The sequence below is a fragment of the Pisolithus orientalis genome (genome assembly GCF_024613125.1).
Source record: "Pisolithus orientalis strain OTSU chromosome Unknown F5J12scaffold_2, whole genome shotgun sequence".
Classification (NCBI taxonomy): domain Eukaryota; kingdom Fungi; phylum Basidiomycota; class Agaricomycetes; order Boletales; family Pisolithaceae; genus Pisolithus; species Pisolithus orientalis.
Window position 1 is genome coordinate 819,673 of NW_026260783.1, and position 25,193 is coordinate 844,865.

General features: G+C 50.8%; 11 protein-coding genes across 11 annotated transcripts; 7 read left to right on the forward strand and 4 right to left on the reverse strand.

Moving 5' to 3' along the window:
• Positions 1–3,214: 3,214 nt before the first annotated feature.
• Positions 3,215–5,263, reverse strand: F5J12DRAFT_796667 (uncharacterized protein). Its single transcript, XM_051744133.1, has 7 exons — positions 5,085–5,263; positions 4,600–5,016; positions 4,395–4,495; positions 4,195–4,295; positions 4,089–4,135; positions 3,818–3,921; positions 3,215–3,754 (listed from the first exon to the last, which is right to left on the reverse strand). The coding sequence occupies exons 1-7, from the start codon at positions 5,211–5,213 to the stop codon at positions 3,493–3,495; spliced, it is 1,161 nt and encodes a 386-aa protein (XP_051604826.1). The 5' UTR covers positions 5,214–5,263; the 3' UTR covers positions 3,215–3,492.
• A 110-nt stretch (positions 5,264–5,373) lies between these two features.
• F5J12DRAFT_796681 (Alpha/Beta hydrolase protein) lies at positions 5,374–8,895 on the forward strand (the record flags this gene model as incomplete). The annotated part of the gene is made up of 12 exons (XM_051744134.1): positions 5,374–5,380; positions 5,514–5,557; positions 5,626–5,722; positions 5,811–5,897; positions 5,965–5,987; positions 6,070–6,225; positions 6,281–6,352; positions 6,416–6,689; positions 6,760–6,880; positions 6,938–7,434; positions 7,460–7,779; positions 7,902–8,895. The coding sequence occupies 12 exons, from the start codon at positions 5,374–5,376 to the stop codon at positions 8,838–8,840; spliced, it is 2,637 nt and encodes an 878-aa protein (XP_051604827.1). The 3' UTR covers positions 8,841–8,895.
• Positions 8,896–9,625: 730 nt separating this feature from the next.
• Positions 9,626–10,599, forward strand: F5J12DRAFT_700142 (uncharacterized protein; the record flags this gene model as incomplete). Its single annotated transcript, XM_051740491.1, has 4 exons — positions 9,626–9,782; positions 9,914–10,001; positions 10,324–10,415; positions 10,556–10,599. Coding segments are annotated over 4 exons (381 nt in total), but the record flags the coding sequence as incomplete, so codon positions are not given.
• Positions 10,600–10,856: 257 nt separating this feature from the next.
• F5J12DRAFT_186618 (dihydrofolate reductase-like domain-containing protein) lies at positions 10,857–12,049 on the forward strand. The gene is made up of 2 exons (XM_051738295.1): positions 10,857–11,417; positions 11,470–12,049. The coding sequence occupies exons 1-2, from the start codon at positions 11,176–11,178 to the stop codon at positions 11,864–11,866; spliced, it is 639 nt and encodes a 212-aa protein (XP_051604829.1). The 5' UTR covers positions 10,857–11,175; the 3' UTR covers positions 11,867–12,049.
• Positions 11,950–14,937, forward strand: F5J12DRAFT_186651 (uncharacterized protein). The gene is made up of 11 exons (XM_051738296.1): positions 11,950–12,131; positions 12,201–12,233; positions 12,286–12,682; positions 12,735–12,833; positions 12,885–13,642; positions 13,720–14,142; positions 14,198–14,251; positions 14,302–14,417; positions 14,469–14,502; positions 14,563–14,761; positions 14,831–14,937. Exons 1-11 carry the CDS (start codon positions 12,033–12,035, stop codon positions 14,860–14,862), a joined length of 2,244 nt encoding a protein of 747 aa, XP_051604830.1. The 5' UTR covers positions 11,950–12,032; the 3' UTR covers positions 14,863–14,937.
• Positions 14,938–15,011: 74 nt separating this feature from the next.
• F5J12DRAFT_712755 (uncharacterized protein) lies at positions 15,012–15,347 on the reverse strand (the record flags this gene model as incomplete). The annotated part of the gene is made up of 1 exon (XM_051740783.1): positions 15,012–15,347. One exon carries the CDS (start codon positions 15,345–15,347, stop codon positions 15,012–15,014), a length of 336 nt encoding a protein of 111 aa, XP_051604831.1.
• Positions 15,348–15,424: 77 nt separating this feature from the next.
• F5J12DRAFT_186580 (prenylated rab acceptor PRA1) lies at positions 15,425–16,624 on the forward strand. The gene is made up of 5 exons (XM_051738294.1): positions 15,425–15,652; positions 15,760–15,849; positions 15,928–16,001; positions 16,065–16,135; positions 16,199–16,624. The coding sequence occupies exons 1-5, from the start codon at positions 15,608–15,610 to the stop codon at positions 16,411–16,413; spliced, it is 495 nt and encodes a 164-aa protein (XP_051604832.1). The 5' UTR covers positions 15,425–15,607; the 3' UTR covers positions 16,414–16,624.
• An 861-nt stretch (positions 16,625–17,485) lies between these two features.
• F5J12DRAFT_713135 (uncharacterized protein) lies at positions 17,486–19,548 on the reverse strand (the record flags this gene model as incomplete). The annotated part of the gene is made up of 9 exons (XM_051740811.1): positions 17,486–17,508; positions 17,585–17,765; positions 17,823–17,969; positions 18,032–18,164; positions 18,262–18,332; positions 18,384–18,979; positions 19,027–19,089; positions 19,148–19,246; positions 19,302–19,548. The coding sequence occupies 9 exons, from the start codon at positions 19,546–19,548 to the stop codon at positions 17,486–17,488; spliced, it is 1,560 nt and encodes a 519-aa protein (XP_051604833.1).
• Positions 19,549–19,954: 406 nt separating this feature from the next.
• On the forward strand, positions 19,955–21,438 carry F5J12DRAFT_186862 (S-adenosyl-L-methionine-dependent methyltransferase). The gene is made up of 3 exons (XM_051738297.1): positions 19,955–20,276; positions 20,323–21,130; positions 21,194–21,438. Exons 1-2 carry the CDS (start codon positions 20,000–20,002, stop codon positions 21,018–21,020), a joined length of 975 nt encoding a protein of 324 aa, XP_051604834.1. The 5' UTR covers positions 19,955–19,999; the 3' UTR covers positions 21,021–21,130; positions 21,194–21,438.
• F5J12DRAFT_779256 (uncharacterized protein) lies at positions 21,406–21,949 on the reverse strand (the record flags this gene model as incomplete). The annotated part of the gene is made up of 2 exons (XM_051742374.1): positions 21,406–21,860; positions 21,943–21,949. 2 exons carry the CDS (start codon positions 21,947–21,949, stop codon positions 21,406–21,408), a joined length of 462 nt encoding a protein of 153 aa, XP_051604835.1.
• A 482-nt stretch (positions 21,950–22,431) lies between these two features.
• On the forward strand, positions 22,432–25,179 carry F5J12DRAFT_796752 (galactose-binding domain-like protein). The gene is made up of 12 exons (XM_051744135.1): positions 22,432–22,638; positions 22,689–22,943; positions 23,006–23,091; positions 23,143–23,231; positions 23,281–23,348; positions 23,401–23,477; positions 23,527–23,643; positions 23,699–23,852; positions 23,916–23,991; positions 24,041–24,864; positions 24,917–24,942; positions 25,003–25,179. Exons 2-12 carry the CDS (start codon positions 22,886–22,888, stop codon positions 25,108–25,110), a joined length of 1,683 nt encoding a protein of 560 aa, XP_051604836.1. The 5' UTR covers positions 22,432–22,638; positions 22,689–22,885; the 3' UTR covers positions 25,111–25,179.
• Positions 25,180–25,193: the final 14 nt, after the last annotated feature.

Here is a 25,193-nt window from a genome sequence, read left to right on the forward strand (position 1 = left end):
ACTGAGCCATAGGGGTAACAACAAGTTTGGCCTGTAGACTCCCCCTTGCACCACTTGTGACTAGTCCATTTGACAAAGTCACTTGGCTTGGGCATAACATTGTCCAGGTTGAGGCCAGACTGGAGACTGAAGTGGGCACAAGGCTGAGGGATCAGGATCAGGAGGAAAGACAAAGATACAAAGGGGTGGACTGATTGGACTTAGTGACTGATGATGCAGCACTATTCCCTTGCATGGGTCACAGTCTGAGTCCAAGGCTGAGAATTACAGATAGAACTTATTTGATTTCAGACTGAGGGGGTACAGGTCAGGTATCTACAGGTTTATCTACTGGAAGTAACTATAGTATGGAGACCAGTAATGCCAGTCTTGCAAAGATTGCTAAGGTGATTGGTAAGACTAGTATTAGTAATGTATGACTAAGGTAATGGAGACTGGGACAGGGTGGACTGGGGACATGACTGGGCAGAACTCAGCCAAAGTGATGTGCACTGCAAAGCAGTGTTTACTGCACTAGAACATCTGGGGATATGGGATTGGTGAGGCTGAGGCTGGACTGGATGAATGTGAGGCCAAGTCTGGCTGGGGTCAAGGCATGGTTATGACAGCTGTAGAAATGTGTAGGGTGTGAGGATCCTCTCCAAATTTGGAAGGCAGAATCACATGGCTGAGCACTTTCAGTGAGTGTGAGAACAGAGTTGATATCTTTGGAAATGGTGGAGATACAACAAAAACTGGAATGCCATACATGGGCACTAAAAACTTTTAATGTGCACTTAACTTGCTTCCTCTTTTCTCTTAGCACTGACAACTTGTTCTTGTGCAAAGGATGACTGCTCATGTCCAGCAGTCTTTCTACACATGAGGCCTTTAGTCTTCATCTGCATGGCATGGGCATTGTGCACAACTCATCAACAAGGTGTGTGACAGTGGCTGCAGTCCTCTACATGGACTATCAACACATCACTACACTGAGATACCACCTTGGAAATGCATTGCAACATATGGTCTTTGAAGCCAAGGCAGTGGCTCTATTGCTGGTGGCTCACCTCCTTGACAGCAGGATGGAGGTCATGTATCTGACAACCATATTAGTCAACAACCAAGCAGTAATAAGATCAAGTGAGCAGCCATCATCAAGACCAGGCCATTATCTACTGACACATTCCAGGTCCACAACCATCAAAGCCCTAAGCAAAGAATCACTATCAAGAAAAAACATTACAATATGATGGATAGCAGGACATATGGAAGTTGAAGGCAATAAACTGGCAGACAGGGAGGCAAAGATAGTGGCAACAGGGGCAGAATCAGCTAGCCCACCAGAGGACCTACCCCCATTACTAAGAAAACAGCTACCCCTCAGTATATCTGCCCTTAAACAGACCCACAATGCAAAACTCAAGACCCTATGGGCCAGAACCTGGAAGAATTCCCCCTGGTACAACAGAATATCTGCCATAGATCCCCAACTACTAAATGCCTCATTCACAAAACTCACCACCTCCCTCCCCAAGAAGCAAACTAGCCTATACATCCAACTATGCATGGGACATATCCCCCTGAACAAACATCTTCACTGCATAGGACACAGTGACACTCCTATGTGTCTGCAGTGCAGCAAAACTAGCCAAGAAGACATACATCACTATCTATTCCAATGTGCTAGATACATCAGAGAGCAACACATACTGCAAGGGATGCTAGGGAGGGATGCCACTTCCATGGCATACCTTCTCACTAACCCAAAAGTACAATCACACCTCCTCAAATACATATCAACCACCAAATGGTTGCAAAACACATTTGGTGAGATCCACAAACAAACATAACAAAGAATAACACTATGCACAGATAAGAAAACAAACAAAGACAGCAAACATACCAGTAGACACCTCAGGACCACAGGTGTCCATCAACCAAGCTAGCAGAGCTACCTACACATCCCCCACCACTGAGCTTAAACCAACAATCATGTCCAAACTCCCCCCACTCACCCAACTCACTCACACCAAGATCAGATCATACTGTACTTATAAACCACACACCCCCCAGCATACTTGCACAACCAGTTCCCATGTCCCATAGCAACCACACCCTCACATGCTATTTAAACAACCAAGACAGACCCACACCTCTGGACAAAGAAGAACTCATTATGCCCCAGAAACTGGCCAGTCTATCAACTGCTGGGCTAATGTAGATAGAGTTAAAACAGTCAGCAGAAATACTAAACCACCTTCATCACAAAGGCAGAGTGTCTAAAATGGCCAGCAGAAATGGCAGACTGATGGGGAGCCAATGGCCCTGCCATCAGGGCATTCACTCACTGATAAGGAATGGTAGGCCACAGGGGCTAAATTAGATTGTTAAGCTACACTAGTAGTCTGGGGTACCAAGTGTCAGTAGCTTGGGGGGTTAGACCACTACTGTGGGAACAAATCTCCATGAAGAGTAATGCACAGAATGCACCATCTCCAACAACAGTGACAGTAATTCCACAGCTGGCTTGTACCCCACAATGACAATTCTAACCTCAGCTCAACCATTCTCCATGGTAACTCCTACTCTTGGGCTCAGCTGTATGCTATGGTGACATTCATTTATTGGGCTCTCCCATAGTCCATGATGACATTCACTCCCCAGCCTGCTTCGTAACTGACAATGACAATCCAAACCACAGCCACACCATTCCCCACCACAACATTTACTCTCAGGCTCAGCTGTACTTCATGGTGACACTCATCAGTTGGGCTCTCCCATACTACAAGGTGACAATAAGTTCATGGCTCTCATGTAACACAGGAGCACAAGCCATACATAGGCCAGGCCTCCACTGGCCTGTCAGCAATGGCCAATTGTCAGCCTTCTCCAACCATCTCATATGGCCTAACCAGGTGCACAGGCTCCTTTCAGTAGATACCACCACATACATTCAAATTGATGGAGGTTTCAGAGATATTGTGATTTTTCTCTCAGACAGTGTGTATCACACCAATGGCTCAATATCTCTGAATTTTGAAACATTTTCTAGTCTTCTTGGCTTAGATATATCATCCACTTAGTATTCCTGAGTTGTCTTAATAGATTCTATCCTATTTTCATTCTTCAATGCTGTATATGATCAAAAAAAAAGCATAGATACTAGATTCCTTCCAACAAAGTCACAATAGTCACATAAAAGTCAAAATAGTAAAGTACTAATTTTCTGACAGGCTGCCATGAGCTGTTACAGGCATGAAAAGTTTAGATAAGCAGTAAATAAGTCTAATTTAGACTTTTGAAACCACACTGACACTAGAACTTTGCAGCAGACCACATATCTTTGTGTTATTGTATCTGAGCTACTTTCAACTTTACACCTGCAGATAGGATTCGTTATCGCGCTCGAGACCCATTGGACATCAAGTAATTTACCACCAGGAAGGTATAGTGATGCGACAGACATCCTGCGCTAACTTGCCTACTATCCGAATCCAGGCTACTTGGCATCTAAACGACCCCACACAAATCGAAAACGTTTTCTCCCTCCCTTCGCACGGCGACACCTTTTTCAGTAACGATAGCAGTGATGAGTTCTGCAGGTGTGACATCGAAACTGGGGTTATACACGTTCTCTTCGTCGGAGTCTAGGCCTGGAGGGGTAAACATAACCTGTGCGAGCTCACGCCGCCAATCAGAATCGAATCTGGGCGGGTAAAGGGCACCCCGGACAATGCATGCTTCAGTGGAGGGACGGTGTTCGATTGGAATTCTGTATTGTGTAGATGACATTATGAGATCAATGGACACGAGGGAGGATTGTAGAGGAACTCACTGGGACCCGTCTTTAATGTCGAGGTCAACGGTACTGATCGGAGCAACGACGATGAACGGGATGTTGTGTCGTGCTGCTAGTACAGCGGTGTTGTACGTCCCAATCTGGTTTGTGCATAAATCCAATATGAATCAGTGTTGTGCACAATCCGGGTAAACTTCAAAGAAAAGAAAAGAAAAAAACCAAATTGAGAATCATGCCATAACAGAGAGAAAGCGGTGTAATCGGAACATTCGGAACATGATGCACAAACATGAAACGTGCACAATACCTTGTTGGCGGTGTCTCCATTCTGCGCAATTCTGTCGGCTCCAACAGCTGGGAAAAAATCAGACAAAGTCTCGGGCTGGAATGACCAAAATGGAAAGGCAACGCACCAACGGCATGGATTGTACGGTGTTGGAAAAGAGATCCGACCATGGTGTCGCAGATCATCGTTGAGGGGATCTGAAGCGTCTGAAGTTCCAATGCAGTCAACCTATCACACCGGGAACACGAAACACGAGGACAGGTTAAATAATGTCGCAAAGGGCCGAATTAGCAAAATATCGGGAAGATGAGGGGTCATGTTATTCACCGAGATCCTTGGTGGTAGGGTGCAGTCTGAGTGAAGTAAGCACGCCCAAGCCTTTGGGTCTCGTGAAGGTACGTGATGACACCAAGCGCGGTTCCATAACCCTACATAGAAAGCCAAAGGGTCATCAAAATTCTGTGCGTGTAGAGAGGGGTTGTGGGAAATCACGAAGCACAGAATGGAAACCACAAGGTGATTATCCACGTACCGATGTTGCAAGAGAGCCCGTATTGCAAACCGTGAGGACATTGAGATGTTCACCAGCTTGCAAATTGTGAAATGCAGAAAGCCACAAACTGCCGTTCTCAGACATCTTCTTATTGCGAGCATAATCTTCGTCGGAGACGAGCCGGGCCACCGCGACGAGGTCCCGCGCGATAGTAACGGCATCTTTGCCTGCATCTTTCGATGATTGCAATGTGCGTGAAATGCGCCGTGTTGCCGCTCCAAGGTTGACTGCGGTGGGCCGTGCTGTATAGAGATAATCTAGAATGGGTGTGACGTGTTTCTCAAGAGCTTCCGGGGAAGAAAGGAACGAGGGGCGGTCGAGTGAAGCGAGGGCCTTTGACAGACTAGCAGCGAAGGCGAGTGCTGCGAGCGACGCGATGGCAGGGGCGCCTCGGATCTGCAATAATATATGTGTCCATCAGAACGTTTGCAAAGGGATTGTTGTTGGGTACAAGTAGGCCTGACTTTCATAGACTTGATGGCCTCGTGCGCTTCCTCGATGGTATTGATCTCCAAATACTCTGTCGTATGAGGAAGCAATAACTGGTTCACGATCTCAATCTTTTCGCCCTCAGTTCTGATAGAGGTTAGCATATTGGCCGCCACCTTGTTGTCACAGTCGTAGGGTTAGGACTGGAGAGTCGCCAGCTCATCACGATCGAGTTGCTTAGATAACCACGTGGTTATCAAAGTGTGACATGTGACAAGTAGAGAATCTGTCACACGTTCGTTACAACACCGCGTTGGGCCCAAAATGGCAGGTTCTGTAATTCGCAAAATCACATGCATGCACACCCCTGGTGCTATAACTCGATGGTCCAATTGGACACACTGCCCACAGCACGACTTACTTGCCTTCAAGCTAGGACTTACAGTGTGTAATCTTCATGATAGATCATTTGCTGGGCCGTCCGAGCACGTCCTGGAAACGTACACATGTACGTCGCCATGAACCTGCCTGCCCTACTCAACTCACTCGGTGTGATGTGTTGGTACTTGTACACAGGTGTTCCTAGTGATACTCTTCTGGATATGGAGGCTTGTCGCTGGAAATCCTGGGGGTCCACGTGTACTCTGGATCCGGAAACTGAACAAGCGGCTCCGTGCGTTCTCTATTTGTCTAACACCTGTGACGGTTAACTAGTTTCGATCTGACCACAAGCATTATTATTATTATTTGATTCCAAACAGAACGTTTTTCCCCATGGAAAATCATCGTTAGTACACTGACTGCTGTGTACGCCGTAAGAAACTTGGACAAGATCGTTGGGCTCGGATGTGAGTCTGGACTCTCTTTTTGGATTTCTGGGGTGTGGATGTGGTGCTGATACCATGTGTCTACTAGCTCCAGAGCCACTTGCTCATCTCGTAAGTGCCCTACCATTTTGAAACTGTATCTCCTGGCCCCATCCCCCCTCTGTTTCTCGGGAACTAATAGATGACTATGTAGTACTCGCCTTCGTACTATCGTGCGACGTGGATTGCTACTGGCCTAGACGCTGGGTTCGCAACGGCCATGTCCGTGAGACCGAAATGGCTAAGAGACATATGTTCCATTCTGTTTTCATCATACTATATCATCTACGCTAATGAGGGGGACGAGAAGGTGAGTAGAATCCACCGCCATCTTCGAGGGTTCAATGTTCCCCCAAAAAAATAAGCTTCGCAGATTTAGGGCTGTGCCAACCGTGGAGATGTTCCGCACGACGTGGGAGAAAACGGCTAACCCATATGTATGTAGGCTGTTTGTGACATGACTGACCGGAGAAATTGCGAGCTAATGAAATTCTTCGAAGCTCCGTATCCTTTCGAGTGCTCCAAACGTAGCATTTTGTAGAAGGATACTCCTACCCAGGCCGCCATCATCACAGTACGATCGTCCAATCACGGTGCATGTATACTTTTCGGCACCGGTGCTTCAGCTACATAAGTGTACGGATCTCGTACTGGACTTTCCCGGTGGAGGTTTCGTGGCGATGACACCGGAGCATCACGAAGAACGGCTGCGGACGTGGGCACTCAGGACCGGAAAAGTTGTCTTAGCGGTGGACTACGGAAAGGCGCCAGAATGTGATTGCTTTCCGCTTTTTCTGATGGGGTTATGAAACTCAAACGACATTCCTTTTTCGCGCACTTTCAGATCCGTACCCTTTCGCAATGGACGAGTGCTTTGATCTATATAGGCTTCTAGCAGAGACACGCGGGCGGTGCATCGGCATGTCGGGCAACGAATTTAACGTTATCTTATCGGGTGATTCGGCGTGAGTGTACTACATGCACACATAACATCTGCGCCACTGATGCACGTGGGTTTGCAGGGGAGCTGCACTCGTCGTGGGCGTCATGGTCAAGATTCTCCAGTTTAATCAATCACTGCCGGCCACCTCTCCTTCGTCAGCCAGACTCGAACTGCCAGCGGCGCTCGTTCTCAGCTATGCAGCGCTTGACTTTAATTTCACATCGTGGATGTCACCTGACAACCTGCGGGTGCTGCGTTCGGAACAGTCTACGGGTAACCTACCTGGTTTGCGTGAACTTGCATCGCAGAAGAATCACCTGCGACATGTGAGCCCGCTCAGTATGGTTGGGGGAAAGCGTGATAGTGGATCTCTGGCGAAACGGCGGGGTCTGAAGCGTGGAAAGAGCTGGAGAGATGCATTAATGGACCTTGCAGGGAATGCAAGTTCGACGGAGGGGATGTCAGAACCCTTGTGGAGTGCCTCGGAATCGGCCGAAAAGGATGGGCATGCTACAGCGGTAGCAATGAAACGCAAGTCGAGCGTCAGGTCGTTCGAGGTGCGAACTGCTGATGAAAGTGAATTCTGGGCTGACGAAGAGAGCGACGAGAGTGATTCCTGTGAAAGAGGAAGATCGACCTCTTGAGGAGCGTGTGCGGTATGTGTACAAAGAGTGTTCTCAGCAAGAAATGGATACGATGAAGAAGACGTGTCCGCAACAGCATCTGCACATCTGCTTGGAGAACCAGCAGGAGGAGCTCTCCGAAGCGGTCCAGAAGGCGAATATCAACGCTATCACACTCGTTACTGAGGGGAATGACCAGGGCAAAGGGAAAGGAAAGGAGCTCGAGCCAATTGGAACCCGGTTGACGATGACAAGTCGGGTTGGGTATTTCCAGGACAGGATCATTTCTCCGAGTATGGTGGGTTTATTGTCCCCGTTTCACTCGTTATATCGTTTCCTGATCATCTTGCGATGCCGGATTTCCGTTCCGATCTCGGACTTGGTATCGTAACCTTGTGTGATGCACAATGCTTTTGATAGATGCGGGCGATGGCGATCCTTTACATCGGACCGCACCGAAACCCTGATTTTGCTACAGATTACTTTCTTTCGCCGATCCTGACGCCTGTGGCGCTCCTCGCACAGTTTCCACCACTGCTTATGCAGTGTGGGGAGAAGGATCCATTCGTGGATGACACTGTCATATTTGCTGGGCGAGTGAGGGAAGCGAAGAGGGCGAGGAAGAGGGAGCTGGACTGGATGCTTAGCGGTGGCGGTGGTGTTGGCGCGGGCTCGCAAATGAGTCACGCGCGCGGGGGTGACGAGGTAAAGAGTCTGCAGGCAGAGCGGGATCGACTAGCACGCGAGACGGAGGACGACTGGGTGCAGATGGTGTTATTCAAGGACTGGAGTCACGGATACCTGCAGATGATGACGTTGATGAAGGAGGCGAGAGCTGTCGTGGAGGACCTGGCGGACTGGATAGAGGATGCGTTCGTTAGGTTTGCCAGGAAAGATAGGGGTGCATCTGCCACGTCTTCTGTGGGCGTTCGAACTGGTGATATGGTGGGGCAGCAGGAGAAGAGTGGTTTGGGTGTATCGGAGATCCCGAGCAGCTCGCGCTCGCCCACGAAACGTGCGACTGCGGCTGATGTGGACACGCCACGGGCTGCGAGCAGCACGGGTATGAGCTGTTCCGACTCGGGGCACGGCAAGAATGGAAGTGCGCGCTTGAACCCCAACCCGTTCACGTCGGAGGGGGAGACAGATGACTCGGGCATCACGTTTGTGGCGCGCAAACGGCTGGGCAGCGGTGGAAGCGGCAGCAGCGGTGGTGGTGGGAGGAGGGGCTCGTTTGACCGCCGCCCCCGGACGCCGATGAGTGAACCGGGAGAGCGGGCGAAGGAGGTGGGTGTGAATGGAGGGGAGCGGATTACAGAGGTGGAGCTGATGAGACGGAGGCGGCTGCTGGGACCGTAGTACATACATATCATTAGTGTGTATACTTGGGGAATGGAATGGAATGGAAACCCGGAGCGGATGACGGACACGGAACGGCAACACAGGAGCCGATGGCTGTGCATGTGACACAGCAATTTAGATGGAATGGATGACAAATGGAGGCGGTGCTGCGGCGCTGAGGGGATCTGAGGGATGAGACAACCTGGAGGGTATAAAGTGTAGTGTGTGCGTGTGTGCGTGTGCTGCTCGCTGGGATCGTGTGTGGGCACAGCGTGTGTGAGTGCTTGTGAGTGCAGGACACGGCGGTGGCCATTTCACAGATCGAAACGAAGCCATTTGCTTGTTTTTTTTCCCTCGCTTAATCGATAAAAAGGGCGCCATCAAGTTCCTCCATGGTCCTCCAAGGCAATCTCCTCGACTGGCAACAGCCTGCCAACCAGAACGACCCCCCCTTCCATCCACCCGACATGGCCCAGCAGTCCTCCTTCCCCCCAGGCTCGGGCCCAAACGATCCAACCGAGCAGCACGCTCACTATCCACCCGGTCACGCCTACAGAAGAAGCCACAGCAATTCCCCCTTCCGCCATACCTCCCACCCGTCCCCGTACCCGGTCCCGGCAACCGCCACTCAGCCCCAGCTCCGGCCCCTTTCATCTGCCACCGCCGGCCAGCCAGCCCAACCACCCCCGCTCGACCTAAAACAGGAAGCACCCTACTATGCCCCCAGCGCCGCAGAACTCTACTCACAAGCAATCGCGTCCTCCGCTGCCCTCTCCGACCCACAGGGCCACTTTGCTAATGGCGTCCCTCGTCTCCCTCCCATCCTCCAGGTAGAAAAGAAGCAGGTCACCACATCGGCAACACAAGCAGCCAGCGCCTCCAGGAGAAGAAACGAGGCCCACTTCATATGTCCTGTCCCAGGCTGTGGAAGCACCTTCACCCGTCGATTCAACCTCAGAGGTCCGTGTTTCTCTCCCTCTCCCCCCCTCTCTCTCCGTCGCTCTTCCGTTCCCCACTACTCCCACTTCGCCGTCTTCTCCCATGTCTCCGTCTTCATATCATCAGCCGCTTACCCATCTTCCATGATCCAGGTCACCTTCGATCTCACACGGAAGAACGACCATACGTCTGTGAATATCCAGATTGCAAGAAAGGATTCGCAAGACAGCACGATTGCAAGTGAGTTGTTACCCTTCACCCCTAATTATATCACCGAGTGCTGTGCTATGGCCCACTGCCACTTCCGGTTCACTGGTCTCGTTCGACTTTCATTCATATGACCTTCCTTCCGCGTTCTTTTCATTCATTCATTCTGCCAATCCCCGTGTGGGTGATGGCGACACATGCTCCTCTTCCCTCCCCATTCTCTGTCTCCGCTTGTGGCAGACTTGTTTGTCTTTTGCCTCGTTCGCATGCTTCCAACGTCACTGTCTTGCGTGTCATTCCCTGCCTCTCGTACCCACTTGCCCATTCACCTACTCACACGATGGCGTACGTACAGGCGCCACCAAGCACTTCACGCAAACAGGACCCAAGCGAACGTATGCCAGGGGTGCAGGAAAACGTTTAGTCGCCTAGATGCTCTCAACGTAAGTCCCCCTTTTGCCTTGTGGTTCCCTGCACGGGGTAGATGGATCGGGGGTACTGATGTCGTTTCGTCTCCACAGCGGCACCGTAAGTCCCGTTCTACGATGACCCGGCCTGATGGGTATTGATAATCGTCATTCTCATAGTCCGATCAGAGGGCGGCGCTGACTGTCGACAAGCCGTCGAAGCCATGCAGCAGGCACATGCGCAACAGCAGGTGCATGCGCAGGCTGTACAGGTTGCACAGCAGGTCGTGCAGGTTGCTCAGGCTGCTCAAGCACAGGCACAGGCAGGCCAGGTGCAACAATTAGCACCACCCCCTCCGTCCTCGGTTGAATCTCACAAGCCTCAGCAACAGCCAGCACTTGCACAAGTGCCACCACCACCTCCCCCACAGGCACCACCATCGCATAGCATGGATGCCGCACATGCCGGGGCCAGTAGTACGACAGCAGTGAAGTCGGAAGTGTCTTCCACGAGTTGATGGCGTTTAGAGTCGTGCACCACCACCCCGTCGAATTTCGGTTGGGACTAATGAATAACGCATGCACACGGGATGCGCATCGAGAGATGTATCATCAATGGATGGATGGACAAGGACGCACTGTACACAGGAGTAGGCTTGTTACGAGGGTTGTCTTGTTTTCTTCACGCAGTAGCATACTGTTTTTCTTTTCTGTATGTTCTTTTATAATGTCTACGAAGATGGGTCATATTACCCTATGCATTGCTGTTACAACCCGGGATCATAGTACACACGACAACCATGTCGGGCCTGACGATCATCGTCGCAGCAACGAGGAGCAACGGTATCGGCCACAATGGCAAGATGCCCTGGCATATCCCAAAGGATCTGGCGTTTTTTAGCCGCGTCACCGCCCGTGCACCACCCGGGAAGATCAATGCTGTGGTCATGGGCAGAGCCACTTGGGAGAGTATCCCCTCCAAGTTTCGACCTCTCAGAAATCGGTTGAACGCCGTTCTTAGTCGCAACAGCGAATACCCAGTGTACGCTGGTCGTACCACCCTTTTCTGCGCTCGTGGTCTAACGCCATCACAGGCCGCCACCCCACGCTAGCCTGTTTCCTGACCTACAAACAGCCATAGATCGACTCAGATCGCGTCCGGACCTACATCGCCTGTTTATCATCGGTGGCTCGACGCTGTATCGGGAGACCCTCGGCTTTGGCACCACCACTGCTTCCCTGCCATCATCTCTGCAAGCAGACCGCGTCCTCCTGACTCGCATCCACGAACCAGATTTTCCAGAATGCGATGTATTTTTGCCTGATTTCTTGGATGTTGCCGAGCGCAGTGGTAGTGGTGGATCCTCATGGAAGAGGGCCTCCCATGACGAGCTCGTCGCGTGGGCGAGTTTAGTGGATTTTGACATCCCGGAGGGTGTTCAGGAGGAAAACGGCGTCAAGTTCGAGTTTCAAATGTGGCTTAAACTATGAGGCAGATTCAATTCTGTGTGTAGTCACTGCTACGTGGTATGCATACGTATATTGTGTGTCACTATACCCACTACTACTACATACGAAAAACACATGACACCGACATTACATGTCAGCCTAACCACCTCAACATCATCGATCTACTCACAACGGAACGTGGTGAACAATGTCGCTGTCGATGCTCGTTGGAGGTTCCGAGTGTGGCCCAACGAACCCCCTGCAAGGACTCACTAACAGGTTCGATCAAGATCGCGGACCACAACAGGTTCAGATCGCTATTCCTGAAGCTTTGTCGTGTTCAAAATCAAACTAACGGACGTATCATTTTATCTAGGACTTGTTAGCGAGAGCAGGACCAGCCAAGGAGGTATGTTCATTCCATCATTGCAGTGTGAATTGCGTATGTTGATCTCGAAAAGACATTCCGCACCCCCCAGTCATCCACGTCTTCTGAACTCCAAAGAGATGTAGCGCAGTTCTTCTCCCCACCTACATCCGACATACAGAGGCCGGTGATGCATACTGCCCAGTTCCAACAGCAGCAACGATTTCAACAACAACCGTTCGACATGTTGCATTTACAGGAATCGCTGCCCCAGCTGGCTTCCCCGTCTGGTCCTAATACTACTACCGCACAACCTCCGCGTGGAGCGTTCGCGGATGCCGGGTGGGCGGGTGATTTCTTGCAGACTCACCATCGGCAACCGCAAAGTGTGGGAGGACACGGGCAGACGCAGGGGACAGTGGCCTCGTCTACCACACTAAACAGGGATATCCAGGAGCCCGCACTACCCTTTGTTTCAGCAGGTCCACAAGGTACGCACTCATGCTCCAGTCCTACTTACTCCAAATATGACGGTGCGAATAGCATGGGAAATGTATACAGGATATCGGATGGGTCCGATGAACATAGGAGGCATGACGCTACCAATACATGGACAGACTCAAGCACAGGGGTTAACCGATCGTGAGTTGCTCCCTGATATGTATCGAGAACTGCACATGTGATGCATCTTAGGGATGCTATGGGACAAGGAATTCCAATCTCAGGAATCTCTTCTTAGTCTTACATCAACCTCATCCACCGTCTCCGATGTAAAGCAAAAGGAAGGTTTCGATCAACAAACACAGCAGCCGTCGACGTCAGCGGAGTCACGCCCAACAGACGAGATGGCCCGACTCGCCGCACAAGTTATCGATTCAGTGAAGCACGAGGAAAACCCCAAATTCACAAAGAGCTCGTTCATGAGCTTGATGCGGCAGCTGCGGGATGGGGAGGTCGTTGTTGATCAGGAAGGATTCGTGCCAAGCGATTTGGCTTCCACTTCCACGTCGGCGGCTGCCACAGCCACCGGTAGCATGAAAGGAAAAGGAAAAGCGCGAGCGGTAGATGTGCTTGGCACCGAGCCGAAGACAGAATCGCACACTTCCATTCCTGCGCAACAGGGCGATGCACACGAAGCATATTTTCAGCAGGAGAACGAGGATTTCCGCGCGTGGTGGGAAGCTCACTATGCGGGGCCCTCGAATTCTACAGCTGAGTCATCCACTGCTGCTACGTTAACCTCGCCGGCAGTGTTGCAGAAGCAAGGAGAGGCTAGACAGTGGTTTGAACTGCAAGATGCCTGGGAGCAATTTGAAGCAACGACGACGGGGATACAGCCGGTGGTGGAGTATAAATTCCAGAAAGAGAACCCTTATATGGGAGAGAAGCTGGAAGCGGGAAGGACAAGACACCATGCCATGCACGTTGGTGGGGTAGAAAGGATGTACGAGGTGCGTTCCGCCTTAGTATTACGAAGTGAAAGCAGAATCACTGACGGTCATCAATTTTCGAACATCGTGCTTAACAGAATGTGCTCGAGGTCGAGGCGGCTGTCCAACGGGACCCATACAATGGGCGCGCATGGTACGAACTTGGAGTACGGCAGCAGTCTAATGAGCGAGAGGCCAAAGCCGTGCAGGCTCTGCGTCGCTCTCTAGAGCTAGACCCATCGTACCTCCCAGCGTGGCTGGCGCTCGCCGTTTCATATACAAATGAGAACAACCGAATGGGAACGTACAACGCCGTGCTGGAGTGGGTGTCAAGGAATCCTGATCCCAGATATAGTGAGGCTGTTAAAGCATGGAGAGACGAGTTGTCGGGGAACGGATCGGTCAATTTCTATAGGCTGGTGGACTTGCTGATTGACATGGCAAGAATATCTGGCGGTGGAACGCAAGAAGTGGATGCGGACGTGCAGATCGCGTTGGCTGTGTTGTTGAATACAATGGAGGTGGCATCGATCTTTCCTTCTATGCGCCGCCAGATACTAATTGCCACGCTAACAGGACTATTCGCGAGCGCTGGACTGCTTCCTCACAGCACTGGCTGTTCGCCCTGATGTATGTGTGCTACGTGCTAGTATGGGCTCTCTGTTTGCTAACTGTCGTAGGACTGGCTGTTGTACAACAGGGTAGGTGCGACGATGGCGAACAGCGGACGCGCCGATGAGGCACTTCAGTATTACTACCGCGCTCTTGAGTTAAACCCGGGGTATATCCGTGCGCGGTGTGTCCTCCCACACCTTACTGAGCGGAAAGGTTAACGTTGGATTTTCAGATACAACCTAGGCATATCTTCTATCAACCTCCGTGTACGTACCAACGCGGTTTCCGACCCGTAAACCTACCGGACTAATCCACGGTCTGCGCAGCGCCACGAAGAAGCAGCCACACACATCCTCGACGCTCTGGTCCTGCAAGACCGCGAGGGAGGTGATACCGTGGAGACGGGAGGTGCCGCGAGTAGACGTGGTGTAACATCCTCAGCGTTGTGGGACAGTCTGAAAACCACTTGTTTGCATTTGCAGAGGGTAGACCTCGCATCGATGTGTGACCATCGGGATTTGGATGGTGAGCATCTCCTGCACTGTGGGTTGTGCGTCTGACGAGAAATACCCACACATGGTGTCTCACATGCAGGATTCAGGAGTGCCTTTCAAGGAGATCTATGAATGCCCAGAGGTGGTTGAAAATTTCGTGGATTAGAGTTGGTGCCAACTGTAGTACAGTGTTTTTGAGCAGCTTCATGGGCTTCATCTCTAGTTTTTGCTTAATTCACACATTCCATCTCGCACACCTACATCATGCTAGAAAATATTTATTAGTCTCTTGGAAACAGGGGGGAGGGGAAGAAGTAAAGATACACACAAGACGAGGAGTCCTGTCCTCCAGCCTGACTCTGACCCGGTGGAATTCCTAGCCTCTTATTCCTCTCATCCTTTTCTCGTTCCCTTGTTTTCTCCCGCTCAGACATCATTCTCAGGAAAGCGACTGCCTGAGGATCGTCAATGGTGAACGGACGTTCGGCGACCTTCTTCATCTGCAGGAGGGTCTTTTGTTTTTGTTCGTACAGAGTCTTTTGCTCCGCGACGAGCTCGCGGATTTCCTGAACGTCAGAATCGCTCATTGGAATCATCGTTGGCGGACGGCGAAGCATTGTTGGTGAGGGGGTACTGTCAGCAGGACGGTGTTCCAGTGGCTGCCACAGCCTGAGGGGGGCGGTGTCGGGCAGCTGCTTGGACGGATTTGGATCGACCAAAGCTTGTCACTCACTCGACCAGTGTCGCGCAGCACTTGAATCCGTCGTTCTTAAATAACCACTCGCGCAGTTCCCGGAGATTCTCTAAACGCTAACGACCACCCTTCGAACCCTTCCATCCTTATCATTAGCTACCAACTTCAGTCAACCCACCAGCCATGGAAGCTCTTATGCGCGTCACCGATGTTGTTAAAAGGCTCAAAGTAAGCAAGACGGGGACCATCCCGCTGCGTCAGCGCGTATATTTGAACAGGCATGACTGACTAACGAAAATCTCCCTTTTCATTTTCGAACGGTCTCCGCCTCACAGGAAACCCGCCTCAACGCCCTTCGCCCTCCAACGGAATTTTTCGATTTTCACCGGATCTCGAGACCTGAGGATGTAAACCAGGCTGTTTCTGTGAGTCTTTTGCGTTGGCGAGGGCCCGCGTGCGGCTCGATCGTTCGGGTGAATCATTGACGGGATTTTTTTTTGTAGAGAATATCATACAACACCCGGTACTTCTCCGCGAACTATATGTTCATCATAGCCCTCCTGGGAGTCTATGCTCTGTTAGTACTGCCTTTCCTATCCTTCTGGTATGATCGGATAGATACCGACGATATCCTTTTCAGCCTTACCAGCCCCCTCCTCCTCTTTTCGCTCGCCTTCCTTACTGGCGGCTTCGCAGCGATCAACAAGTTTGGTAAGGTTTTCTTAGTCCCACGTGAAACAGTATGAATTGACTGGAATATCTTTACCCTACTAGCCCCTGACCCGGTTCAAGTGGGTGACCACGTCATCACCCAAAAGTCCCTGTACACAGCTCTCTTCGTGATTGGCATCCCCTTGTTGTGGCTCTCATCTCCTTTCATGACTTTCTTCTGGCTCGTCGGTGCATCATCCTGTCTTATTCTTGGACATGCGTGCTTGATTGAGCCGGGTATCGAGAGCGAGTATTCAACTATCCAGGACGCCGTGTAATACAATTTCCCGATAGCTTTCCCGAACCACGTCGTCACATCTGTCCCGCGTTGCTGTTAATACTCGGACACAATCCATACTTGTGGCGCAGGCGTTGATCGGCCTCCGCGATACGGAACGGATTGTGATCGGTGTCTTCCCATGATACTTTCTGGGAATTCTACCTTTAGTATGATAAGGATTTTCTTTTCTTTTTGAATGACGCCGTTGCCATGAGCGTTATCGATTTTCTTTGCCATATAACCCGCGGACTCGTAAAAGGTTCTTGCCGTGTCCTCGTATCTCTTCATTACTTGTAATATTCGACGTCCGTCTCTATTTCAACGGTTGTTTCTCTGGATACCTGATCAGTGGATAAAGCTAACAAGGTCATGATGGTGTCGCTACGCATACTGCACTCCGCAAGTGGCGAATCTACGAAATGTCTACTTACAAAATCTATTTTCCAAACCACACAGCAGTAATAAATAACTCTCGGCTGCTCTCGACTATAGTCCTTGGACCATTGCCATCGCCCTATCTAGTAGTTCATTCTTCCATGCCGCGGTCAGCACTAGTCCTGGTAAAGGCGGGGGCGCATCGGGGGACCTACCAAGGCACCGAGAGAAAAATGCCGAACTGCATCGACAGTGATAATAGAAACTCTATACAGAATAAAGAGAAAATCTAGCACGAACAGTGAGTCACCGACTAGCAAGGGTACGTGTAATAATAGTGCGGCCGGGCATGTAGATGCAGGCCCGGAAGGGATCTTGGGATCTAGTATGTGTGGTTATTTTGCATCCCTTGCCAGAACGGCTTTTGCTATTAGACAGGATACTGCAGCGTCCCTGGGATGCGATAGTAGGAGAAATGAGGACAAATAAGAGAAGGAAAGGGTGCACAGTATGCCGTAACAGAGGCTAGCTCATGGATGTATAGGACACGCTCCCTCTGTGGGAGGAAAAAAAAGGGCATGGATACATAGAATTCAACAAAGGCAAGACAAAAATGGAAAAGAAAAAGAAAAGAAAAGAAAAGAAAAGAAAAGAAAAGACAGCAGATAAGACGAGAACCGGTGTCACCGCGAGGGCTATAGCAGTGGCAGCCACTGACCTTTACGCCATGCGCGCCGCCAAGCACAAGCTAATTAGTCGATCCGGAGTAAGGGACGGGACCTGGTGGAGCGCACCTATGACAATGCTGGGCAGATCAAAAATATCACGCCGTATCGAGAAGCAAAACGTAGCCGGAATTGGTGCACCCGACGGTTTTAGCAGGACACAATGCGAGTAGACGGATTTCGTCGTGTTCTCGAACGCATGGGTTGCAAAGTTTTCCCAATACTCAACAACTGATTGGTTCTCGAAGAGCTGGATGTAGAAGGTAAGTTGCGCCAAGTCGAGACAGGTCGAGAAGCACTTCTTTACCTCGTAAACGTATTTCCGCCTCCCGACCAATTCATTAATAGGCCATTCGGTCAACATGCAGAACTCGGGCGCTACTAGGCAAATCTCCCCAGTTCGTCGCCAGACTACGGTTGGGGTCCCGCTGTATGAGATAAGTTTCTCCAGTTCCTGAATGAAAACCATTGAGTACTCGAGTACTCGAAGGTAAAACGTTATGGCATATTTCTCACCAGCAAAGACCTCTGGAAACACCTCTCTACGAATACTTCATCTTCTTCCGTCAGCGGCATTTGTAGTGCAATGAGTGAAGGGCGAAAAATGGCAAGCGCCCGCACAATACGCAAGATGTCATTTTTCTCAAAACTGTGTCATCCACGGCCCAAGAGACCCAAGGCATAACATCAGGATTTGACCACAGGGGCCACTCACGCGTGATGCCTCAACGCGAAAATGCACGCACCGTGTCGGAAGATGCTTCATCAAGAAGTGATAGCCTTCCGTATAGTCGTACGGAGCTGTTACGTTCAGAGGCTGCAGCGATTTAACCTACGTCCAAGTGAACGAACGAGTAAATGTACTAACAGAATGGTTATCAGCACCGCAAGAATGCGTGGAAGTTTCAGGAGACGGCGATGTGTGTCGCGATGACACGAGAGATTGAGAACCAGTCTCTTTTGAAGGTGCCCGCACCATAACCGCAGGTGCGGAGGCAAGCATGTCACGAGTATACCGCGAAGGAACGGGTCGCGCTGACCCTACAGCTTGTGATGCTTGTATGTGGTTATACGAGGGGGAGTAATGCAGTTCTGGAGATTCCTGGGTGGGAGAGCAAGACACAAATGTTGAAGACGGAGGGGCAGCAAGCATCACGTCCGATGAGGGCATAGAAAGTTGTACTTGATCTGCAAATCCTGGTCCATATGGATTTACTGTAGTGTTTTGGCAGAACTGAGGCTGTGCGTGCAGTGGTTCAGGCGACCAAGTTGAACTCTGGAGACCTGAAGGCATCGGGGGTTGAGAGGGCGACGGTGGGCTGGTGGAATCAGACGGTGGGCTGGGATTGCCTAGTATCGCAGATAGAATGGAATATTCCAAGTTCGCGGCTTCTGAGCCAAATGGAAATTGAGGGTCGAAACTCAGGTTGAAGAGAGGATCGGTTGTTGGGAACGGTTCCGCTACTGCAGTCAGTACGAAAGAGTACAGGTGAGAAGAAGCGAGAAATTACGGGGTGGGGCAACGACGGGCTCTTGTTTCTCCTTAGGGGTTGGCTGCTTTTTCTTGAGCTGTTCTGTTTTGTGCACGTGATCGGAAACGGGGACAGATAGATGCCAGCAGGGAGGACATACCAAGTTCGTCATCGTCAAGGAGATACTTGGCTTTCTTGCGATAACCTTCAATGCAGCAGTGAGCCATTCCGCGCTTAATGCAGCGCTGACAAGGTCGTGCTAGCCCAGGTGCTTAGTGAGACATCAAACATGCCGCGCAGGCAGATGTACCCACAGTCGTCGCAAGTGAGATGCGCTTTTTGACAATGTGCACAAGCGCGATTGGCTTTCTTTTTCTTTGGGCCGTCTCTGTTCTTTCGAGGAGTTTGTGAGGAGGAGTCCGCGCTTTCGTCTGGAGTGGGTGCGCGCCTTCGTTTCCCAGTAGTAGAAGTCCTGCGCCTTGATGGCGTGGGCTCAGCTTGCTGGTCTTGGGCCATGTGTGCGGGGTTAATATAGGCAGTACTGACGGTCGTGGATGGCATTGTCGAAGCTTGTTGGGTGTCGGCGAGTGCGGGATTGGTGATTGAAAGTGTCATAGGTACATATACAAAAAGCTACAGGCGTTTGCTGGCCACGAGGGAAGCCGCAAGGGAATACGTGGAAGACGAGGAGGTGTTTCGTTGGCGAAACGCTGCTAGTTCCCTCCGCGACAAGACATTCGGCCGCAAACCGATGACGGACCACCTGATTGCATTCCATTTACATCATGGGAGATCGCGACCGCTTATTATGTAATATCGCAATCTTGAATATTTATATTATATTTATGTTTCATTGTACCCTTCTCTAATAGATTTCGCTCGGGCAATTCATGATGGTGACCACCAGAGGCACTTATGTCTCATAGGTTTGTGCGTCCCTCGCCACGTATGACATGATAATATCAAGCCCGTATTTACGTGAAATAATATCATCTATGTATTTTGGTCGGACATGCACAAAACATTAGCTGTGATTGCCCTGATAGGCAGTACCCTGGTAGGCCGACGTCGACGTCGTGGGGGCGCGGATTTACTGGATCTCATGCGGAGTCCCAGCGGCAATGTGCTGAGCCAGCTTCCCAAAAAGCTCGCGTCCCTCCTCGGGTGCGAAAGTGCCAGGCTTGAATTGAAATGGATGAAAGAGTCCCTCAGGCCTTCGGACCACCCGTCCACACTCCAGAAGATGGTGGAACGAAGGCTGCAAGGAGAACCGCTCCAATACATCTTGGGTAGGAGTCCAGTCTGACAGCTTGCCCAGACCTCAGATTTTTCCAGGCACCACACCATTTGGACCGCTAAGCCTCCTCTGCCGGCCACCCACCCTCATACCCCGGCCAGAGACCGAAGACTGGACCCTTCGTCTCGCTAATACCATCTCTCCGAAGAGTAGTCGCCCACTCTCGGTACTGGATCTCTGCACTGGTTCAGGCTGCATACCTCTCCTTTTATGTCATCTCTGGCCACCAGGCAGCACTCGCGCTTTCGGCGTGGACATTTCAAAGCAAGCAATCAAGTTAGCGACCGATAATGCAGCACGGTGCAATATCCCCGCTCATTCAGGCGCTGACAGCCTCTGCAACGTATTCGTCCCCGTGCTTGGCGACTTCCGTGATACTAAGTTCCTTAAGAAGTTGGGAGCTCCCTTTGATGTCGTGACAGCTAATCCGCCCTACATACCGGAGCAAGAGTATGACCAACTCTCCCCTTCCGTCAAGGATTACGAGGACCCACGTGCTCTGCTCGGCGATTTGCCTGAATCACCAATTCAGAATGGCTTGTCTTTTTACCATCTAATTGCCCGTTTCCTGGCAGAGAAAGGCATACTCCGAAACGGAGCTACGGTCGCCTTGGAAGTTGGAGATAGACAAGCAGAAGCCGTCGAGAACATCTTACACTGCTCCGCTGGCCTTAGACACACAGAGATATGGACGGACCCATGGGGAAAGCAGCGGGTGGTCTTGGCACGCGTATAACTTCATTTGATCGCAGACTTACTTATACTTCATCTCGCCAATATCTTCGGTGGTTTAATAGACAATGGCTTCAGACGGCCTGACTCTTTCTCACATCTACCTTGGTTCTGGTAAGCTTTAGCATGCCACGTGCTGTTGGATGGTTGAAACTCCGCTGATCCTTGAAAATAAAGATGTTCTCGTCCGTGATTGCAGCGTGGTTTGTTCTGTTGGCACACAATGAAAACGATAAGGAACTGTTATACACCCCATGATGGCCCCTGCTAGTGTTACAATGCCCGAGAGATCTAAGAAAAATTTGTTTTTGTGAAGTCGTAACCGTCTTTAGTGTCCATCTCCCTCTCCGTGGACCTTCGCGGTCCGTTTTCTAAAGCCCGAACTTTACCTAGATCTCCCCATTTTCCCAAGCCTCAAGTAGACATGCCATCTGGGTTTGCAACCTCGCCGTTGTTACCTCCGGGTGGATAAAAAAATTAAGGCTACGGAGTGTCCGAATTGCCTCATGAACCCATCTCTGGGTGTTCCAGGAAGGGTCATATCGAACGACTGGCACATGATAAAGAGCGGACTCTAAAGCGGCCAAGTGGTGGGGCGCAACATATCCAACGGTGTGGCTACCTCTCCACGCTCCACCGTTTGTTTGCTGAAAATTGCGTTCGATGGCCACCCTAAAAGTGTCGACGTTCCCAAGGACGTGATAGTAGTTGCCGAGAGAACCTGCTGTCCGCACGAAGATGGCCCAATGTGGGGGGAAAGGCTGTCCAGGGGCTCTTTCACCCCGCCAGAATTGGACGACTTCGATCGGGAAATGCCCAAGGGGAACTTGCACTGGAGTGAGAGCTGTGGCGTAAGGTACAGGAGCTAAGCAGAGGACCCACGGTGTCAACAAGAAAAAGGATCCTCCAGGAATGATAGTACTTACAGGACATTTTTCACAGATATAACTCGGGAAAGTCGTAGGACACCGAGCGAAGAAGGGGAAACCGATACTGTCTGCCGTTTGTCGAAGACCTTATATACCTAACCAGATGCGCCCCCGTTTACTCGGGGGTCGAAGGACAATCGACTGCGATGTGGACTGGGCTGCGACCAGCTTCTTTCGGCTACTCACCTGGGCAAGAGTATCTCCATCGCACTCACCGGATTTCCAGAGAAATATTCGGTGGACGGGTGTGAACGAACCTATTCTGTCTTCCACGTGGCGAATGTGCGCTTGTTGGAATTAATTTTTGCTTCAGTCCTTTTGTCCACTGTTGCATTTGTTTGCCGCATGTCCATGGTGGGGTGTCCCAGAGAGGGTAAAAGGGTCAATACAGCGACATGTTTGGATGCGAGGTTCGCAGAATGTGCACGACACTGCTCACCGCGCAATTGTCAGGCTGACCAGGTCTTGTGGGGAGCCAACACGCACTGCAGGATGAGTGAAATACATGGACTTCTCGAGTGCCGACCAGGAGAATGAAAAGAAGTTATTAGCCTCCGCCGCGTGCAACAGTACAATATTATTGGCAGGCTCAAGATCAAGAGAAGATAGTTGACCCTGTCGCTGTCTCACTAGCACCATGTGCGATAAGCTGGTTCCCCTCGTCCGGCCCATATGGGTTGGTTCGTTTATGCGGTGAATGGGTTTCTCGACTTACATGACGAGAGTAAACGCTCTCACCGTAGATTCTAAATTGTTTTCGTGGCCCCGTGCAGTAGAGCCTATCAACCAATGAACGGGCGGTCGTGAATGCTCCAACGGCCCGAGTACCGTCGATTCCGAATTGCTTTCGTGTCGTGAGGCGTATCGTGTTAAGTACCGCTTCGAACTAGTGCTTGCTGTCCTCAGTCTACGTTACTTGGACCTGAACAATTCGCTGACCATGACTTATCAGAGAGTTCCTTTGGAGCTTTTTCCCGTCATCTTTGGCCCGAGCACCGGTGAGAATCTGGCATGTCTCTGACACCGGACCCCTCTGACTAATGACATCCCTTGGAGACAGAATTGTCAAGTGTGGCATTGGGGGGAGAGATAATCCAAGTCTCCGACGAGTTCTTCGCGGAGGCATATCATCTCCTCCTAGTCGAAGTCAGTACACATCTTCATTGCGTCCCGATTGGCTTATCGCACGCCGGGTAGCCAGCACCCAGTCTCAAAGGACAGTATGGACCAAATGGTGCCTTGTATAGTGGCTGGGAGACCCGGAGACACAATCCTGCTTATGACTGGTGCGTCTAGCTCCCTATCGCAGTATGCCCGAAAGTCACTGGTCATAAGGTGTATAATCAAGTTGGGTACTACTGGCACTATCGTCGGCTTCGACATCGATACCTCCCACTTCAATGGTCGGTTGGCCTGTCTTCCGTCCTTTGTAATTGTTTCAAGCAATCAGATTAGGCAACGAAGCACCCGAAGTATCCGTCGATGCCCTTCTCTCGACCGAAGAAAATGAGAACGGACTGCATGATGCGCAAGTACGATCGGCACGCTTCTGCTCTGCCATGCTTGTTAATTTCCTACAAGTGGACGGAGATCCTTCCGCGGGTACCCCTTGGGCCATCAGCGAGGCATCTTTTCACCATCCCCGAGAGTTCTCCCTACAGTTGTGTCAAGTTGAACATGTATCCAGATGGTGGTATTGTGAGTGACATACCACTACTCATGGACGGTGATCCAGGTTTGATACTGCGCGCAGGCCAGGTTTCGAGTGTACGGGCATATTTCTGTGGTTCAACCAGCGGACGATTCCGAACTATTCGATCTCGCTCACATTTTTGCGGGGGGACGTGTCGTATTTACCTCCGATCAACACTATGGTTCTGGGTCGAATTTGATTCTTCCGGGACGAGGTAATCTTTGAAACTGCCACCCAGAAATTTGGATCTCACCGAAAAAAAATGTTGACAACGCAGGTAAAGACATGAGTGACGGCTGGGAAACTAAACGCAGTAGACAGAAAGGTCACAAAGACTGGGTTATCGTGAGGCTGTAAGCACATGTCCTGATGCCTCGCGGGTCTTGACTGCACGCCTTTCAGTGGTGCTCCAGGACGATTGCAGACCGCCGAGATAGACACTGCTAACTTCATCGGAAACTTTCCAGAGAGCTGCGAGCTCCATGCGATCAACGCTACGAGCGATATCCCAGACAGCGATAGCACCGACTGGGTTACAATCCTGTCACAGGTGAAGCTTGGCCCACATCGCCGACATTTTTTCCAGTTGGAAGCTGATCAAGAAAGCCTGTTCACACACGTGAAACTAACGATTTATCCTGACGGAGGTGTTAAACGACTGAGAATCATCGGGACAAGAGGCACATACAAAGAGTATGCAGTCCCGGAAACCGTTACGGAGTGTGCAAGCATTGCAACACCAATTAGGCGGAAGGCCACTATTGGAAAGGTCATACCAGCACTTCCTCTGACGCTCGAAGCCTTCGCCGCCTTCGGCCAGGTTATTCAGGCGTATGATAATCACGCGGCAGCCCCTCCCGGGACGAAGATTACACCAGCAAATGGAGGGACGGCCAGGAAGTTTCACAAGCTCGCTTTGATCAAATCGTCGTACCCAGAAGGCCATAGTGCCACTTCTGGGATTTCGGTTTACCGCTGCAACCCGGTAAAAGTTACGGATGGCATGGTTGAACTGAATGTGCTTGAACGACATAAATACACGAACCAGGCTTTCATCCCGATGGGCGCATGTGGTTTTTCTGGGGGTGAAACTTTGCGAGAACCAGGGAACAAATACCTGGTCGTCGTCGCACTCAATGGTGATGACGACAAGCCCGAACTGTCCACGTTGCGAGCATTCATTGCTACCGCAGCACAGGGAATAATGTATAACACTGCAGTATGGCGTGAGTATCGAAAGCCATCGAGGACCACGCACACATCTGACGTTCAACTCAGACCAGCCGATGACGGTACTCGAAAGGGTATGAGTATTTCTAAGCCCTTTTCACGAGCTGGGGCTGACTTACATCCTTCTGCCCTAGGCCATGGATTTCTCCTGCGTAGAAACACAGATCGGAGATGGCGGCAAGGCGGACTGCGAGATAGTTGATCTAGACGAAACTCTGTACATGAAGTTACCCGAGGTCTGATAGATATCCAAGAACGATTGCGCCCTCATCCTTCAATCTCGCGATGAGCTGGCGTCTGCCATACTTGTGAGTCAGGCGTAAAC

Bases quoted from the DNA above. Each gene is read 5' to 3' on its own strand.
- F5J12DRAFT_796667 (XM_051744133.1), bottom strand. From the start codon at position 5,213: ATGCTAACCTCTATCAGAACTGAGGGCGAAAAGATTGAGATCGTGAAC. The intron at 4,296-4,394 runs GTGAATAACATG...CCGGTGTGATAG, and splicing joins CCCTACCACCAAGGATCTCG to GTTGACTGCATTGGAACTTC. The intron at 3,922-4,088 runs GTATTGTGCACG...TGCACAAACCAG, and splicing joins ATGGAGACACCGCCAACAAG to ATTGGGACGTACAACACCGC.
- F5J12DRAFT_186618 (XM_051738295.1), top strand. From the start codon at position 11,176: ATGTCGGGCCTGACGATCATCGTCGCAGCAACGAGGAGCAACGGTATC. The intron at 11,418-11,469 runs GTACGCTGGTCG...ACGCCATCACAG, and splicing joins CGCAACAGCGAATACCCAGT to GCCGCCACCCCACGCTAGCC.
- F5J12DRAFT_186651 (XM_051738296.1), top strand. From the start codon at position 12,033: ATGTCGCTGTCGATGCTCGTTGGAGGTTCCGAGTGTGGCCCAACGAAC. The intron at 12,234-12,285 runs GTATGTTCATTC...GATCTCGAAAAG, and splicing joins GAGCAGGACCAGCCAAGGAG to ACATTCCGCACCCCCCAGTC. The intron at 14,762-14,830 runs GTGAGCATCTCC...TCTCACATGCAG, and splicing joins TGACCATCGGGATTTGGATG to GATTCAGGAGTGCCTTTCAA.
- F5J12DRAFT_186580 (XM_051738294.1), top strand. From the start codon at position 15,608: ATGGAAGCTCTTATGCGCGTCACCGATGTTGTTAAAAGGCTCAAA. The intron at 15,653-15,759 runs GTAAGCAAGACG...TCCGCCTCACAG, and splicing joins ATGTTGTTAAAAGGCTCAAA to GAAACCCGCCTCAACGCCCT. The intron at 15,850-15,927 runs GTGAGTCTTTTG...TTTTTTTTGTAG, and splicing joins ATGTAAACCAGGCTGTTTCT to AGAATATCATACAACACCCG.
- F5J12DRAFT_186862 (XM_051738297.1), top strand. From the start codon at position 20,000: ATGCACAAAACATTAGCTGTGATTGCCCTGATAGGCAGTACCCTGGTA. The intron at 20,277-20,322 runs GTAGGAGTCCAG...AGATTTTTCCAG, and splicing joins ACCGCTCCAATACATCTTGG to GCACCACACCATTTGGACCG.
- F5J12DRAFT_796752 (XM_051744135.1), top strand. From the start codon at position 22,886: ATGACTTATCAGAGAGTTCCTTTGGAGCTTTTTCCCGTCATCTTTGGC. The intron at 22,944-23,005 runs GTGAGAATCTGG...CCTTGGAGACAG, and splicing joins CATCTTTGGCCCGAGCACCG to AATTGTCAAGTGTGGCATTG. The intron at 23,478-23,526 runs GTACGATCGGCA...ATTTCCTACAAG, and splicing joins ACGGACTGCATGATGCGCAA to TGGACGGAGATCCTTCCGCG.